The 16,915-nt window shown below is 33.6% G+C and overlaps 3 protein-coding genes across 4 annotated transcripts; all 3 read left to right on the forward strand.

The window, feature by feature from the left end:
• The first annotated feature begins 377 nt into the window (after nucleotides 1-377).
• On the forward strand, nucleotides 378-3,044 carry LOC139864812 (uncharacterized). The gene is made up of 3 exons (XM_071853382.1): nucleotides 378-615; nucleotides 1,384-1,634; nucleotides 2,563-3,044. Exons 1-3 carry the CDS (start codon nucleotides 381-383, stop codon nucleotides 2,905-2,907), a joined length of 831 nt encoding a protein of 276 aa, XP_071709483.1. The 5' UTR covers nucleotides 378-380; the 3' UTR covers nucleotides 2,908-3,044.
• Nucleotides 3,045-3,993: 949 nt separating this feature from the next.
• LOC139861093 (uncharacterized) lies at nucleotides 3,994-5,667 on the forward strand. 2 transcript variants are annotated; one of them, XM_071849393.1, is made up of 2 exons: nucleotides 3,994-4,054; nucleotides 5,313-5,667. In XM_071849393.1, exon 2 carries the CDS (start codon nucleotides 5,335-5,337, stop codon nucleotides 5,563-5,565), a length of 231 nt encoding a protein of 76 aa, XP_071705494.1. In that variant the 5' UTR covers nucleotides 3,994-4,054; nucleotides 5,313-5,334; the 3' UTR covers nucleotides 5,566-5,667. The 2 variants fall into 2 exon arrangements, with proteins under 2 accessions (XP_071705494.1, XP_071705495.1); XM_071849394.1 differs by lacking the exon at nucleotides 3,994-4,054 and adding an exon at nucleotides 4,089-4,198.
• Nucleotides 5,668-9,027: 3,360 nt separating this feature from the next.
• On the forward strand, nucleotides 9,028-16,260 carry LOC139861448 (ubiquitin carboxyl-terminal hydrolase 8). Its single transcript, XM_071849838.1, is given in 14 exon segments — nucleotides 9,028-9,298; nucleotides 9,406-9,447; nucleotides 9,508-9,846; nucleotides 10,141-10,252; nucleotides 10,929-10,989; nucleotides 11,121-11,230; nucleotides 11,745-12,035; nucleotides 12,511-12,651; nucleotides 12,770-12,940; nucleotides 13,310-13,567; nucleotides 13,659-13,808; nucleotides 13,963-14,480; nucleotides 15,302-15,575; nucleotides 15,769-16,260. Coding segments are annotated over 14 exon segments (2,724 nt in total). The 5' UTR covers nucleotides 9,028-9,158; the 3' UTR covers nucleotides 15,886-16,260.
• The last annotated feature ends 655 nt before the right edge of the window (nucleotides 16,261-16,915 follow it).

A 16,915-nucleotide genomic window follows, 5' to 3' on the forward strand; every position in this document is an offset into this window, starting at 1 on the left:
TCATATCTTTCTTCGTTTTATACATCTTAATTTCTGTATGTATATGTTAGTTAGGGTTTCATCCAGAATTAGGTTGTTAAATACGCGCTTTATATTAAATTTGATAATTGAATGTACCAAACATGAATTAAGATATGAATATTCATAAGTATACGTATGATGGTGTAAAAAAGCACCAGTATCTCTTAAATTTTGTTGTTATTAATGAATTATACAATCTTAATCTTAAAGTTCACTTATTAGATGAGAATATAATATATTGATTTCTTTCTTATTAATTAATTAAATAACTTCAAGCATTTGCAGATTTGCTTGTGCTCCATATTTTATTTTGTGTTTTTCATGTTCGCTAATTACCTTTATATGGTGTTAGGTAAGAGATGAGACAGCCTGGGCAGTATGTTGATTCTGGTGGTAACAATGCATATGGTGCTGCTGCACAAATGCAACGTGTGCCTGGTCAGAGAATGGAGCACAAGTCAAATAATTATCAACAAGGTCGAGCAGATCATCATGTCAACGTTGAAAATGAAAAGTCGTATGGTGGTGTAAAAGGGGAGGGACAATGGAGATGGGAGAGGGAGAGGGATGGATCTTCTCATATGTTCAATCAAGGTACACACTATCGCTCTAACTTTCTATATATATATATATATCGACTCCTTTTTTTATATTCCTTGTACTTTTTTTTTATATATTCCTTGTACTTAAAGTTAGCTGTGTGTAGATGTCACAAACTTGTAATCGACATGGTATTGGGTCAAAATTGTATAGTATGTATCGGTGAGAATGGTTTGGGTTGGCCAGAAACTCTTTTAAACTGATATTCTTTATCTTTGGCAATTAGTGTGCTCCATATGGTTACAGACATTTTTAAAGAATCAATTAGAGTATTTATGTACTAAAAATACATTACAATACCTTTTAATCTTGTCAATCCATTTTTTATCTCATAATGTTTTTTAATCCAAATGTAACCCAAATTGATAAAAAGGTCCAATTTGCGTTCTTTAGTTGTGTGCTCAGCATATGTACGGGCAGGGCAGGTTGTTTTGGGCATCTCGCTGCTACTTTTATGGAACATTCTATGAAACGCATAAATAGTTTTTCACAAAAAACATTTAAACAATCAATTTATCATTAAAAAAATTTAAGTAAGTGTTTGTAAACATTACCAAAAAATTCGTAAATCTAAGCAAAGAGTTAATCATTTAAAAATAGGCACAAATAATTTGATAATTATAATTCTATCTGTATTTTTTTTTCCTTCTATCTGTGCAATTTTACTATTTAAAGCATGAACATTGTGTTATTAACAGTTGGTTATTAGGTTGTTGTTAAGTATTTGGCTTCTTATACTTAGTCATGTGTTCTTATATATAGGTCAAGGGGCTGATGCATCTAGATCTTATTACCAGAGTCAAGGGCAAAGGTCTGACCCAAGATCGATTTCAGAAAAACAAGTTAATGATATCAGATCTCAGCCTCGTGAGGCAGATATGGAAATAGGTTATGATGATAATGTTGCAGCCCAGACTTATGAAGGTCTTGAACAAAGATTTTATGATGAAATTTTGAAACTAAGCAAAGAACTAAATGATGCAGAGGACGCAGAAAATGCACGCCACCGAGAGGTTTGTAGAATGTTAATTAAATTTTGCTTGGTTGTCATCTTTTTCACAGTTTTGTTGCTTCTTATGTATGCCCATATGTATATAAATATGCATATCTGTGTGTGTGTGTGTGTGTGTGTGTGTGTTTATGTGTGTGAATACTTGTATAAATGTATGTGTATTCATGTATTAGTTTCTGTACATGTAGTAAGTAATACATCTGAGATACATGCACAAGTGTCCAAGAGACACAAATGGGAGGGTGAACTTTTCAAAAAAAAATTATTCCTAAATTTATATTTATTCTTTGTATTAAAAAGACATTCGAATGCTAATGGTATGCCAACAAAAAATTAAGATGCTAATTATAATCCCATTTACATATGGCACGATTGGTACCTATATGTTTCTTTTTATATTGATATTGATAATAAATTAATAATCCAGCTGCTGTATCATGATGAAACAAATATGACCTTCAAATATTTTTATATTTGTTGACTTAGATTTTTAACTAAGCTTAGTTACAGAACAATATCAAACCTATGTTTTATTGTTTCAATTCATCAAAAATTACATAATATTTGGTCGAAGAATGTCAAAATGAGCTTGTATGATTTTTTATTTTATTTTATTTATTTTTTTTTTTTTTTTTGTATTGAGTATTGAATAATAGTGTTTATGTTATCATAGTATCAGATCCGCCCATCTTGCCACCTCAAGTTAGTAATATAACCTTTATTTGGTGTGTAAATTCAATTCACGTGATGTTTGTTATGTATCATGCAGCTAGTGTCTAAGTTCACAATCTTATGGAGCTAAAGTTATATATTTGTATTTTGTGAAAAACACTAATAAAAGATTATTTGATTAAATGTGTTTCACTTGTTCAAGGACATATAGGCATATAGCTGATTAGTTGTCTAACACAACCTATGATATCTTGCAGAGAGTAAACACAATCAATGCACAATACGAGGAACAGTTGGCTGCACTTCGAGCTAGACACACAAATCGTAGAGATGAATTCCTTAAAAGGGAATCACAAGCCCGCCAACAGCAATACCAGCAGGCCTTAATGGAACAGCAACAACAATATGCCAGCATTGCAATGGGCCCCGGCGACCCACATGTTTACGGTGGGGCTGAGTCACAGAGAGCGTATAATACTCCTCATGTTGATTCTTACAGAGACCGACCTCGATTTGGTGGAGGTAATAGGGACCCTGCGGTTGAGCCACGAGGGCAATACCCTGGTGGGCGTGCTTATGGGTCTGGCTCGCGCTATTACTGATGATTTTTAATATATAATAAAGCAGCTTGTTTTGATCTTTGTAGTAGTAGTGTATTTGTATCAGAAAGTTTTGAATGAGGTTCCGGTTTAAATTCATCTTCTTTGAGAATAATGTGTTTTAAAATCTAGTTTACTATATTTGTTATTTGTTTCCGTTAATCCATCAGTTTATTTGTCTTTCGTATAGCTTTATTAGGGGCTTAATAGCTATCGTGAAACTATTAAGCCCTTATTATATGATCTTATTTGGAAGCTCTTATTGGATATTCAAGTGTAAGAAGATAAAAAATAAATAATCCATTTTCTTGGCCTTTGCTCTTTAGATGGACAAAAGCTAACAACTTTAAGCTAAGCCAAACATCCCTTAAGATTCGATTCAATATGTTTGAGAATTCTCTATACCAAATTTGCATATGTGACGTACGTGGTATTTTACTTTATTTTTATTTTATTTTATTTTTATTTATTTATTTTACTTTATTTTATTATTATTTTATTATTTTTTATTTTTTATTTTTCAATTTTCAATATGTAAAATTTATTTTTAATTTGTGCTAACGTTTTTTTTTCTCCTACGTACTGGCCGGAGGTCTACTCGGAAGCAATCTCTCTATCTGGCGAATAGAGAGAGGGGTGACTTTCTCTACTTTTGAGAGTGTTTTATTCTGGGTAGAGAAAGGACTTTTCTTTATTCTCGGATAGGGGAAGGATTGTCTACATCTCACCTCCCCATACACCACTAATTGTGGTATTAGGTTTTGTTGTTGTTGTTGTTGTTGACGTTGACGTACGTGGTATGACGTTAGACAATCATTTCTTTATTTGAAAGTGAAAGGGGTCGCCATCTACTCGAAGGGCAGAACAAGTCATCTTGATTGGTTTGCTTATGCATAGTAAGCATTGTATTAGGTTTTATAACGATTATATATAATATAAATATGTAATGTAATAGTTCAAAACCAAACTTGAAAGTCGAATTTACTGGAGTTGAAAAGGTAAGTTGACAAAAATATAATAATAATAATAAATTAAAAAGTGGGTGATGTGTATTTTATTGATTTTTGGCATGAACATTGTCCACATGCAACAGGAACAGACAAAGTCGCACAGCTGTATTACCACACCTGCCTGTCACGTTTTAACACCGGTACTGTTCTTCTCTTTATTCATTTCAATTTCTTCATCGATTCTTCATTATATATTTTTATACGTGATGATTATTTGTTAGCCTGGTGATTTGTGTTATTTTCTTGTTAACTACTTGTTGATTCGCAATTTTTTCTATTGAAAGGTACATATAATCCTGGTTCTTTATTGTTGATTCAATTCAATTGTTGTTATGAACATAGACCTAATTATCATTTTAGGGTAAAATTAAACTAAAAATAGATTAAGTACGATTAGAAAAAGAAAAAAAACACACACACATCGCTATAGCTTCTACACTTGCAATCAACTAAAGATGCACGCTTTGACAGTCTTTGTGAAATAGTAGTATTTTAGTAAGACTTCAATACTTATATCTAGGGTTTAGTGTCTTCAAGTGCCCAACTGAACTCAATATACTATTGTATTATATGTATCCAACTTAGGCAGTTTCTTTTGTATGCATTAAACTTTCAATAATCGTTAATTTGTATGTATTAAGTATCAAACTCTCAATTATCCATATAGTTTATATCTATTACTCCGTATAATGTATGTATCCAACTTCAACTTGTTTCTATTGTATGTATTAAAGATTTGATATAGATATCTAACATCTTATAGTTTTTTCTACATAACTAACAAGATGTTGATAGCAAACTCATAAGCTTATAAATTTATAGTTCAGACCACTAGCTTCCATTTTTAGTCAAGGTTGAAAAAGACGCGAGACGGGGTCGAGACGGTAGGAACCTTAAAACGTCGCAACGTAAAAAACGAGGCCGAGACGGATGTTGACGAACATTGACTTTTTATATATATTTCAAACATAAATATTTCAAAGTAAACATAGATATTTGCCTTTAATATGGAATATCAATGCTTGAAATGTTTATGTTTGAAATTAAAAAGTCAACGTTGGTCAAAATCCGTCTCGACCTAGTATCGGCCATTGTTGACCTTTTTTTAAGCGTTGGCCGTTTTTTAACCATTTCTAGGTCCGTTGCAACGGTAGCATGGTAAAACCATCGCGACGCCCGTCTCAGCCGTTTTTAATAACACTGTTTTTAGTTGTACATTTTTAAGGATAATGACTTGCGGACGATTTGAACCTTCAGACTTGGTTCTTAATTACATTTACGTCAAATTACAGTTCTATTTTTCAGTTGTGTGTTTTCCCTCTCGAAAGATCTATTAGTCGGTTATACAGTTTGCTATACCTCGCCCTTAACATCTATAATTTGTTAATGTTTTATCAGATAGAACATCAGATAAATCAAGATGGGTAACAAACCCGTGAAACAAAGTGACGATTTACTAGTAAAGGTTGTGCCACCGGTAGATCGTGCCTATGTACGTTGGCTTGCAAAAGATTTGGAAAGGATTCATGGCTACGTTCCCCGAAAACCTCGTGCTGTAAAACCACCAGATCATTATATTGAATACATGCGGATGAATGGATGGTTAGATCTCGACCTAAATGATCCTGACCTTGCCCATTTGTTCAAGTAACAAGGGGTCAAATCTAGTCAGAGTTGTTCATGATACACTGGGTGTAAATGGATTATGACATGTAGATTTCTCTACTTTTTTTCAATGTTTATGAACTTATTTTGTGCAAATACCGTTTTTATGCTACGGACTGAATTTGTGTAGTTAAGAGTTTGTTTGTCGTCAACTACCCGCTTTTTGACTCACTAAATCTGTTCAATAAGAGGTGGTCGGTTCAAGACTACTGACCAAGTGTGTTTATTACGGCAAAACTCTACTAGACCAACAAAACCAAAAAACCATACTGGACTGATCTTTGTTGTCGTAGTTAGGTAATGTATGCAGTTGTTCTACTTGACTTGATAAACGATTACCTAAAATACCAGGTGATTATACAATTTGCTATACCCAATATCTATAAGTAGTTCATGTTTTATCAGACAGAACAGCAGATGAATCAACATGGGTAACAAACCCGGGTAACAAATTGAAGATTTACTAGTAAAGTTTGTGTCACAGAACCAAGCAGGCTTGCCTGAGTGGTCACCGAATTTTCCAATAAAGCACATCACTCGGGTTCAATTTCTGGCTATGCTAAATTGTTCAGAAAAGAAGTGTGACCAGAGGGTGCGCATAATGCGCAATTCACCCGGTACCAGGTTTCGCGCTCCGGAGACTTGATTACCTGATGTTTTATCCTCTGTGGGGAACCAATGTGCTTGTTTATATAGGGGTTTTCTTGCTACCAAAAAAAAAAAAAAAAAAATGTCACACAAGGTTGGCGAAATCGGATCTCGGTGAGATCTCGTTTTGACATTTTTTTGGAGATCTCGGCATCTCGGAAAAATCTCGGGGAGATCTCGGCATCTCGGAAAAATCTCGGGGAGATCTCGGACGTTGACTTACGTTAACTTTTTAGTTTTTTAATATAAATATATAAAAACAAATAAATATATGTATATTTATATACATTTTTACAGATTTTACAAGAAAATCCGAGAAATAAGCGAGAAAATCCGATATTGTACGAGAAAATTCGAGAAATGAGCGAAAAATCCGAGAAATCATGGCTTTGACCAAGTTTAACCCCGTTGACCGAGAAATCTCGGGAGATGGACATCTCGTCTCGGTGAGGACGACCTTCTTTACTATTGAGCTTAGTTGGTTGTCACTTAGTTACGTGGTTTCGGGGATGTTTACCGTAAAGGTGCATGAGTGGTGTTTGGTTTGTTCCCGGTGGTTGGCTCTTTGCTTGCGCAACAACTTCCACCTGGCATGCCTTTCGAGTTCTGTTTCAGTAACTTTTGGCTCTATTTATTGAGGTAACAACAAGCGTCGATTTATTGGCGACTTGACTGCCGCGTGGAGCCTATATTGAACCCCAGGCAGGCTTTAGAACCCATGAAAATTTGACCCCACCATTTTTATGGCGTCTCTTTTTATTCCGTTTTTATTTGTATTATCCCGTTTTTATTTGTATTACGTTTTTTTTTTTTTTTTTTTTTTTTTTTTTTTTGAGGTCCTCTCGGAAGCAATCTCTCTACTTTGGAGTAGAGAGGAGGATGACTTCCTCTCTCGGTGGGTGGAGAATTTTTTCTCAACTCGTGGTTAGAGAGACGACTTCTCTTCTATTCTAGGGTAGAGGAAGGATTGTCTACATCTCACCTCCCCATACCTCGCATGCGCGGGATTGGGTATTGTTGTTGTTGTTGTTGTTGTTGTATGGACATCCCGTCTCGGTTGCCTTCCAAATACGACATTTCGGAGAGAAATAACGAGATTTACAACACTGATCTTAACCCAAATAGGAACACACGTTAATTCCTTCTTTGTTAATGCAAGATCATGAGACCATGCATTTAGAATTAGAGGAATCGACCAAATGATCCAAAGACCCCCTTCCAAAACATCATGCGTACCCGTTTTCGTAAAGGAAAAAAAAGAAAAAAGAAAAAGAACCCCTTCAAATTTATCATAATTTTTTTCAAACCATTAAAATAGATAACTTGAACTCATAACTACTGAAGTTTGGCTTGAGTGGTATTGAAGTGGGATTCAACTTGAGGTACTGGCAACCAGGGTCGGACCTATGAAGGGGCAGGGTGGGGCGCCCACACCCTGTGGATTTGCAATATTTAGTGCAAATTTTTTCGGTTTTTCGATTTTGTCTCCGGTGGAAAAAAATTTTGCCCCAAACTCTTCATATTTTGCCCAAAAACCTTCAAATTTTGCTCAAAAACTCTATATTTTATCCCCAAACCTCCATATTTTGCCAAAAAAAAATCTGTACGTTTTAAAAAATATTAAGCCCTCGGTGAAAAAATTTCCTGACTCCGCAATTGCTGGCAACCTAGATTTGATTGTCACTCCAAACAGAAAATCTTCCAGTGGCGTAGCCACGTTTATGAACAATGGGGTCATATGACCCCCAACGAAATATCCAATACCCGTATTTGTTTAACGTGTAAGTGTCATATAACATTAAAATTTTTGTTCGGCCACTTATATTTAAAAAGCCCATTAAAAAGATTTTTTTATATGCACCGTTAGCGTGTAGGTTAATATTTACAGAATAAATGAGTACCATTTAATATTGTATAGGTTTCTTTCACTATTGAATACGTTGAAATAGTATTTAGCAATTAAATTAGTTTATTGTTCTTTCATAATTTAATAACAATTTTAGTTCTTCATTATTTTTTTGTTAGTTAATTTTAGATTATGATTAATAACTACTCGTTATAAAAATTAGTATTGTATTGATATTTACTTAGTTTAACTATCACTTCGTAATAAATTACTTCGTACTTATGAAGTTGCGGGATTTAAGTAGTATGGAATAAAAGAAAGGAAAAAAAAAAACTCGAAACTGTCAAAACGGACCGCCATTCGGTTTGATCTTGTTTGATGTTTATGTTGAAACTGTGAATGTCGGTTTGATTTGAGATTTAGTCAAAAGCGGACCAAACCGGACCGTGAACACTCCTAACTTTCAACATAAGAGAAACGATTGTTGTTTTATGACACCAACGATAGAAATTTCTGGCTTCGCCACTGGAATTTCCAACATTTGATGGTACTGCCAATAGCCCAATATCAATGCGATTTGGAAAACTCTCTGGGAGTTTCCCAAACTTCGATGGTACTTCCAACATCGTCGCGAATTAAGTTTCCTCCTAATGCGTGTGTGGCTGACAAATGAGAGTATTCGATGTCGATGTCGATATCGCCGTTAAAAAAATGATAACTTCAACTCATCAATTTCTAAAACTTGAACTCATTTAAATTTAATATCTTATTATTTTTAGTTCACTCGTATTTTGTATAGACTCAAATCCGTAAAAATTGTTCGTAAAACTTATAACAAAAAACAAATAATTATGTATTTTCCTTAATAAAAAAAAATAAGTAAATTACAAAAAGATTGCATCGATTCGCATCTGACATGGTATCATCATATCATATCATATAGATGGTCTCTTCTTCTCTTGTTTGTGTTGAATTCCTGTCTCTCTGAAATCAAATCACAAAGAAAAACATCACCAGATTTCATTCCTTTAATTTCATGCAAATTCTCACCAAATTATTAATCATCAAATTAAATCTCTCTTAAAATGGAACTATCTTCTTCTTCTTCTACATCTTCCTCCGACAATAACAACGACAACAACAACACTTGTAACAAACAACAACAACAACCTCAAAAACAATGCTCCCTCGATGACCACCATCGTCTCTATTTAGTCCCTTTCAGGTCCCCTATTCCATAATAAACATCACATTTCTCAAATACATTATTATTATTTTTTATTTGATATTTGATTTGATAATTTTAATTTGATTTGATTTGTGTTTGTATAGGTGGTGGAATGAAGCTGAACAAGGATTTTGTGATTCAGATATTAATATTAATAATAATAATAATAATAATAATAATAATAATAATAATAATAATAATAATAATAATAATAATAATAATAATAATACGGGTACGGGTATGGATACGGATAATAATGATACTAAAACGAAGAAGAAGAAGAAAAAGAAAGGGGTTTTATTCGATGCGGTACCTGCATCAACATCGTCTTATTATGGTGGTCCAATGAAGATACTTAATAACATTTTTAAATCAGATCTTGCTTTTAATCTTACTCTTGCTACTAATCAACCACCTCAATTAACTGATGATGATGATGATAACAATATTAACAAAACTGGTGTGGATGTTAGAGATGTTAATGGAGTATCGGGTCGAAATTACGCTTTAGTTTCTGCAGATATGTGGCTTCAAGCACTTAAATGGTTTGTATCTATCTTACTTTTTTTTTCTTCTTATTAGTATATTTTTGTTAATTTAGATCATTAGTATATCTAGGGCTAAGTTTGCAATTAATTGCATTGTTTTATGATGATGAAAACTGTATATATAAACATATACAAAAACCTTACATGTTAATTTTTTTTCGATTAAGAGTACTATTCGAGTAATACACTCGTCTGATTTGTTATGGTGCCAATTGTAAGTTATAAGTTGTAGTGGCAAATGTATTATCGCTTAAGTGTTGTGTTGTTGTTCGATTACGATATTCAATGCAGGCATAGTGACTCTAAAGGTACAGAAGATGATATGACCGATGTATATCCGTTACAACTCAAGCTTTCGATTTTACAAGAGACCAACACATTGGGTGTCAAAATAAACAAAAAGGTGCATATCATTTATCTATTGTCTTAAAATATTGTTTTATGATGTACCTGTTTTACGTTTTGCTCTTTCACCGTGAAATAGTATTTAATGAGACATTCGTTTGTTGCCTCGAAAGTATACCTAAAACTCATAATGCCGAGAAATGGATTATTTTGAATTCAATTATAGAAAGGTGTTTGTTAAGAGGATTTGCAGGAAGTAGTTTATGACACTCGATATTAATTACTCATAGTGGTTGGTTTTGGAACAGAAGTTTTGTTTAGGACATAAATATCTAACTATTCTTATAAAAAGATTTAGATGTATGATGTTGCGGTAATTGATATATCTGTGACATAAGCACACACATATATAAGTATATAACCCCTTCGGTATTATTGATATCAATCAATATTTAGCCCTCTTATATGAGAGTTGGTTAAAAATCTGTAAAACAAGAATAATACACACCAAAGTTGAGCGTATTGATGATGCGCGAGTGAAGTTATTGAAGTCCAATAAACTCTGCATGGTACATTCAGCCATTTAAAATCTTGTCATATACATACATGCATTCATATCCACTGTGGATACTTTTATTGTGCACTAAATTATCTTTATCTGTATATAGTATAAACATGTCCAAAATTAATGAAAATCAACTTATTAATAGTATCTGTGTATGCTTTCTTTTCAGGATAACGCCGTTGAGTGCTTTCGAAGAGCCTGCAAAATCTTTTGCGTAGAGTCTGATGTAAGTGCATTTTATAATATGGTTTTATAATATGGTCTGATCAGTACTGAATGGTTATTCGCCAGGTGTCAACGGCTAATTAGATACATTTATAAGTATTGTTATACTCCTTTTGTATGAAATATTAAAATTCAGTCCTTCTTGTGCAGTTACACATCTGGGATTTTTGTGGACAAACAATTCAATTTCTTCAAAACGACAAAGATAAGAATGTAAAAGAATCTCCAAGACAGTCGGAGCAAGATGTAAGTGGTATTTGGTAGTTACCTGATAAATATGCATGTAAAAGATAAGTGATGTCACTAAGTTAACTCCAATTAAAAACTTATTAAATAGTAAATATGACTGATAGCTCATAATCTTGTAAGTTATCAACATGAACTAACCCAAAGCCTTGTTGCATGCAATTTAATATTTGTGTTATATGTATTTTAAAAGCTGTATTACCTTCGTATTCATGGCAGTGGGTGAATTATAATAAAATCTTTAATTAATGTTAATGTCTAAATATATAATACTGCAATTGAAGTTTGGATATCTTTGTGTGAATATGCATATACATTCAAACACATAATCACAACAATTATGTTGCTGTCACCTTGATGTATATGCATGTGCAGTTGAAACATATATGGAATACAATAGTGTTACTCCATCTTTAATTAGTGTAGCTAATATATAGCCTCTTGATAGTATTTAAGTTAAAATATGCCTATTGCTAATGAGTAATGAGAGCCTAATATCTATTTATAATTCCAGATTCTGTTGGAGTTGCAAGTTTACGGCTTGTCAGATTTGAATAGAAACAAAGATACGAAGAAAGATGAAACGGGATCACATTTGGTCCGAACTTCATCGAAGATGAATGGCAACTCAACTGGAGGCTATTGTGAGAAAGGTTCGTTGGGGTTAACCGGTTTACAGAACCTTGGAAACACTTGTTTCATGAATAGTTCTCTCCAATGTCTTGCTCATACTCCGAAGCTTGTCGATTACTTTCTCGGAGATCACAGAAAAGAAATTAATCACGATAATCCGTTGGGCATGAATGTATGTTTCTGTATTTCTGTAGTTAAATGTTTTTCTATATATTGACTTTTTGTTATTTCATCCTTTGTTCTTCACATTAGAGGAGGCATATGGGCGAGTTGGGTGACGTTCAATCTTTTTGTATGGGTCAAATCGGGTCAGGTTTACCAGATTTTTGCTGTTACAACAATATATTCTTAGTATTAAATAATACAGTTTAGGAGGTTGTGTGCTTGAATAATAAACTTTTGACAGACTTGTAACCTGTTTGACCTTCTCAAACCCCCTATTTGGCCAATTCCTCTTTCGGTTATTATTTCATTTGAGTTTTTTTTCTTTTTATATGGGTTTCATATGAACTGTTTCTTTATCATCATTTGACCTCCATTTATGAATGATTTTCTCACTATTTGCAAGAATAGCAAACAAGAAAGTAGAAAATTGTCATTAATGATATTAAAGTAGACTTATGATGAAAATTTCACATATTGTGCAGGGTGAGATTGCAACGGCTTTTGGAGATCTGTTAAAGACGTTATGGGCCCCGGGAGCAACAGCGGTCCCACCGAGATCATTCAAGTCAAAGCTTGCTCATTTTGCTCCTCAATTCAGTGGCTTTAATCAACACGATTCTCAAGTTTGTATTCATCTTTTGCTGTATTCGATCTCTAGACTATAGGCTTAATGGACGATAGTTGTTCTTGGTCAAACTTGAAAGTCAACTGACATGTTTGTGTACTAATTTTGTAATGCAGGAACTGCTTGCTTTTCTTTTAGATGGACTTCACGAGGATCTAAATCGTGTTAAATGCAAACCTTATGCTGAAGCCAAAGATGGAGATGGTAGACCAGATGAAGATATTGCAGATGAGTACTGGCAGAATCATCTGGCTCGTAATGATTCTATTATAGTTGATGTTTGCCAGGTCAGCAACATTTTCGTCTTTTGTTGGGTGTATAATGTATTGTTACCACTTATAAATAGTATTCCTATATGAACTTCTTTCAAAATTAAATGGTTTGATTTTTGGTTATGATGAATCAAAAAGGTTAAGTTAAAGTATTTAACTTAAAAGTATATAGATGAAATGAGCAGAATGGGTATGAAAGTCTTTCCAAGTATATTCACATAAAATTTCCTAAATTGGTGTACTAGAAAAAGTTGGATTCGTATTCTAATAGTATAGATTTGTAATTTAGCACATTTATTGTATAACAGTTATTATAAAATAGTTTAAAAGTGTTAATCTTTAGGCTGACTGACTTGAGTTTTTGATTGCTGATGATTATGGCAGGGTCAATATAGGTCAACACTAGTGTGTCCAATATGCAAAAAGGTTTCAGTCACATTTGACCCGTTCATGTATCTATCACTACCTTTACCATCAACATCAATAAGGACAATGACATTGACGATTGTACCCTCTGATGGAAGTGCTCAGCTGATTCCCGTTACAGTTACTGTTCCCAAACAAGGAAAGTTTGAAGATCTTGTTCGTGCTTTGGGACCCACATGTTCTTTAGGGGATGATGAAAGCCTAATCGTGGCTGAGGTAATTTTGGCGTTTGTATAATATTAAATCATGTTTGTGAACTGCTAAACTGTTAGATCTTTATGAAAACGATTGTTTTAAATTTTTACAGGTATACAACAATCATATTATACGGTTTTTAGAGGAGCCCACTGATTCATTATCCTTAATTAGGGATGACGATCGGCTTGTTGCTTATAAACAACAAAATTCTGAGAAATTTCCGAGGGTTGTTTTCGTTCATCAGCAATTTGAAAAGTAAGTTTAATGTTTAAACATTAAATTATCATGATATAACATTGGTGATATAACATAACTAGAAGTATAATTACTTCTAGTTTCTTTTTAAAACAAAATGACAATGATTTATTAATTTCAGGAATTCAATACCCGAGGCCCATAAATCAAATTACAAGGCATTTGGGCTTCCTCTTGTAGCATGTGGTGAAATTACAAAAGGAAACGATATTCGTAATTTATATCACAAAGTTATAAAACCGTTCGCAACAACTGCTGACAGTTCAAAAGAGAATGATGACATCACTGCAACCTTGCCCAAAGGAGATGAAGAAAACAAAAACGAAGAATGTTCCGGAAACACCTCTGAAACTGCAGATAACATTGATGAAAAAGTCAACCACTCACATTCTGATTGTGAAGTAAGATTTTATTTGACCGATGATAGTGGAAATATCAAAGGTTCTGAGATTATTAAAGATGAGTTGTTAGACTCCAATGTGTTGACTGGACAGTTGACCGTTCTTGTGTGTTGGTCTGATAAAATGTTTGACCAATATGAACAACGCCTTCTTTGCTCGCCAGCCGAAGTTTACAAGCCCGCTTTGTTTAGCAAACGACCTCAAGAGTCTGTTTCTCTTTATAAATGCTTGGAAGCATTCCTTAAAGAAGAGCCACTCGGACCATATGACATGTGGTAAGTAACATTTGTATATGAGTATTTTACCAATAGTCCTTGTGATTTACATGAAATTACACCAACCGTCCTTATCTTTTGAAAATTACAGGAATTGTCTCGTTTTCATAAAGTTACACCAATCGTCCTTATCTTTTGAAAATTACACTGATCGTCCATGACTTACCTAAAAGTGTACATTGATGGTCCCTACTATTAATGTACATTTTGAATAAGTCATAGACCATCAACGTACGCTTTTATATGAGTCAGGACGATCGGTGTAATTATTGAAAGATAAGAACGATTGGTATAATGAAAACCATAAGGACAATCACTATAATTTTTGAATAGTCCTTGTGGTTTACATGAAATTACACCAACCGTCCTTATCTTTTTAAAATTGCAGTGATAGTCCCTCTGGTTTTCATGACGTACACCAATTGTCCTTATCTTTTAAAAATTACACTGATCTTCCCTGACATACCTAAAAGTGTACATTGATGGTCCTTCCTATTAATGTACATTTTGAATAAGTCATGGACCATCAACGTCAGGGACGATCGGTATAATCTTTGAAAGACAAGGGCGATTTGTGTAATTTCAAGAAAACCATAGGGACGATCACTTTAATTTTTGAAAGGTAAGGATAGTGGGTGTAATTTCATGTATATCACAAGGACTATTTGTATAATTTACTCTTTCTATATAGAAACTCTTCCATTGTGTTTTTGCTGTTTGAAGTTTTCAAGTATTGTATCTTTTGATTTAACAAATTTGTAAATGAAATGACCAATAAAAGATATTTAAATTTAATATTTGTTCTGATGGACATAATATAGGTACTGTCCGGGGTGCAAAAAGCATAGGCAGGCGAGTAAGAAGCTAGACCTATGGAGATTGCCCGAAATTTTAGTAATTCATTTAAAGAGATTCTCGTACAGCAGATTCTTAAAGAATAAATTGGAAACGTATGTTGACTTTCCAATTCACGATCTTGATTTGTCAACATTTGTTGAATTCAGTAACGGGCGATCGAGTCACCGTTATATGCTTTATGCAATTAGTAATCATTATGGAAGCATGGGAGGTGGCCATTATACTGCCTTCATCCGAGTAAGCATCATTCTATTTTCTCTATTATACGAGTATTTAATTAACATATGTAAAGTTCTTTCTTAAATGTAAACTGGTCATTATAATTTTTTTGATTTGACCATTTGATTAGCTTCAGTTGGAACATCATTCGACCCATTTTAAAGTAAATGGGTCAAAATTTTAATATTTGTTTATGATTGATCGTATGCAGCATGATGGTGATAGATGGTACAACTTTGATGATCACTATGTTTCTCCTATCGATGAGGGTCGAATCAAGACCGCTGCTGCTTATGTACTCTTCTACAGAAGATTAGAAGACGTGTAACAATATTTTTTGAAGAATGACCCGTTAACGTGAAGCTTGGTTAAAATTCATCCACTAAAGGTAGTTTTTATCCTTAAATGGGATCATTAAAATTTCACAAGTTGTTGTTAGTTAACATACAGAGGAAGCCTACAAGTGAGAACAGTTTGGTCTGAGTTCTAACAACCCAACCAATATAGCACATTCAGTTTAGCTTGATTGTTGAATAGGTAAAGGAAGGTTATTTTTTGGAAGTTTTATTATTATTTTATATATTATATATTGTAGGCTACATGATTGTAACCTTCTGTAAATTAAATACAAATTAAAACATTTATCAATTTTGGATGTTCCATGTTAAGTTTTGACATTTATATATTCAGGAAGTTTGATAGTATTATTCCTCAATTTTTTACTGGTCTGATGTTGTAGCTGTAGGAAAAGTTTATTAGACAACATTACCTATAATGTTAATTGTAATGTTAAATGATACTGTAAATGATAAAATGGTAAATGGTAATAGTGCATTAATAATAAGTACCATAGGTGTATAACAAATCATTAGTATTTATGAATCTGAATACATGCATACACAACAATTGATCAAGCATATTTTTACCATTGGGTTTAACATGCAAGCTCAATGCGTTAGTGGGGTTTAAGGATCTTAGAACAAGGCTCTCCGGTCCGGCTACCGTGAAATCCTGGCCGACATGATGATGTCGGCGGGGTGGCCAAGTGATTAAGTCCACCTTCGATAGCGGTCGCTAATCAGAAGGCCCCAAATAAGGTTGTAGGTGCTAGCTTAATGAAGAACTAACATGTTAACCTTGAAGAGACGGAGAATGATGCTTAATTACGTAAGACGTGTGACAGATGGTAGTTACGTAATGTGATGATCCCTAGAATGATAGTTAGGGTTTGTATATATAGGCAAACCCTAATTCTAGAACCATCCTAGATATTGGCAATCCTTTCCATAACAAACTCCCCCGAATCACGGATGTAATTATGGAAAAGATATTTACTTGTTAGCCAAGTAATCGCTGTA

Source organism: Rutidosis leptorrhynchoides, chromosome 8 (genome assembly GCF_046630445.1).
Source record: "Rutidosis leptorrhynchoides isolate AG116_Rl617_1_P2 chromosome 8, CSIRO_AGI_Rlap_v1, whole genome shotgun sequence".
Taxonomy (NCBI): Eukaryota; Viridiplantae; Streptophyta; class Magnoliopsida; order Asterales; family Asteraceae; genus Rutidosis; species Rutidosis leptorrhynchoides.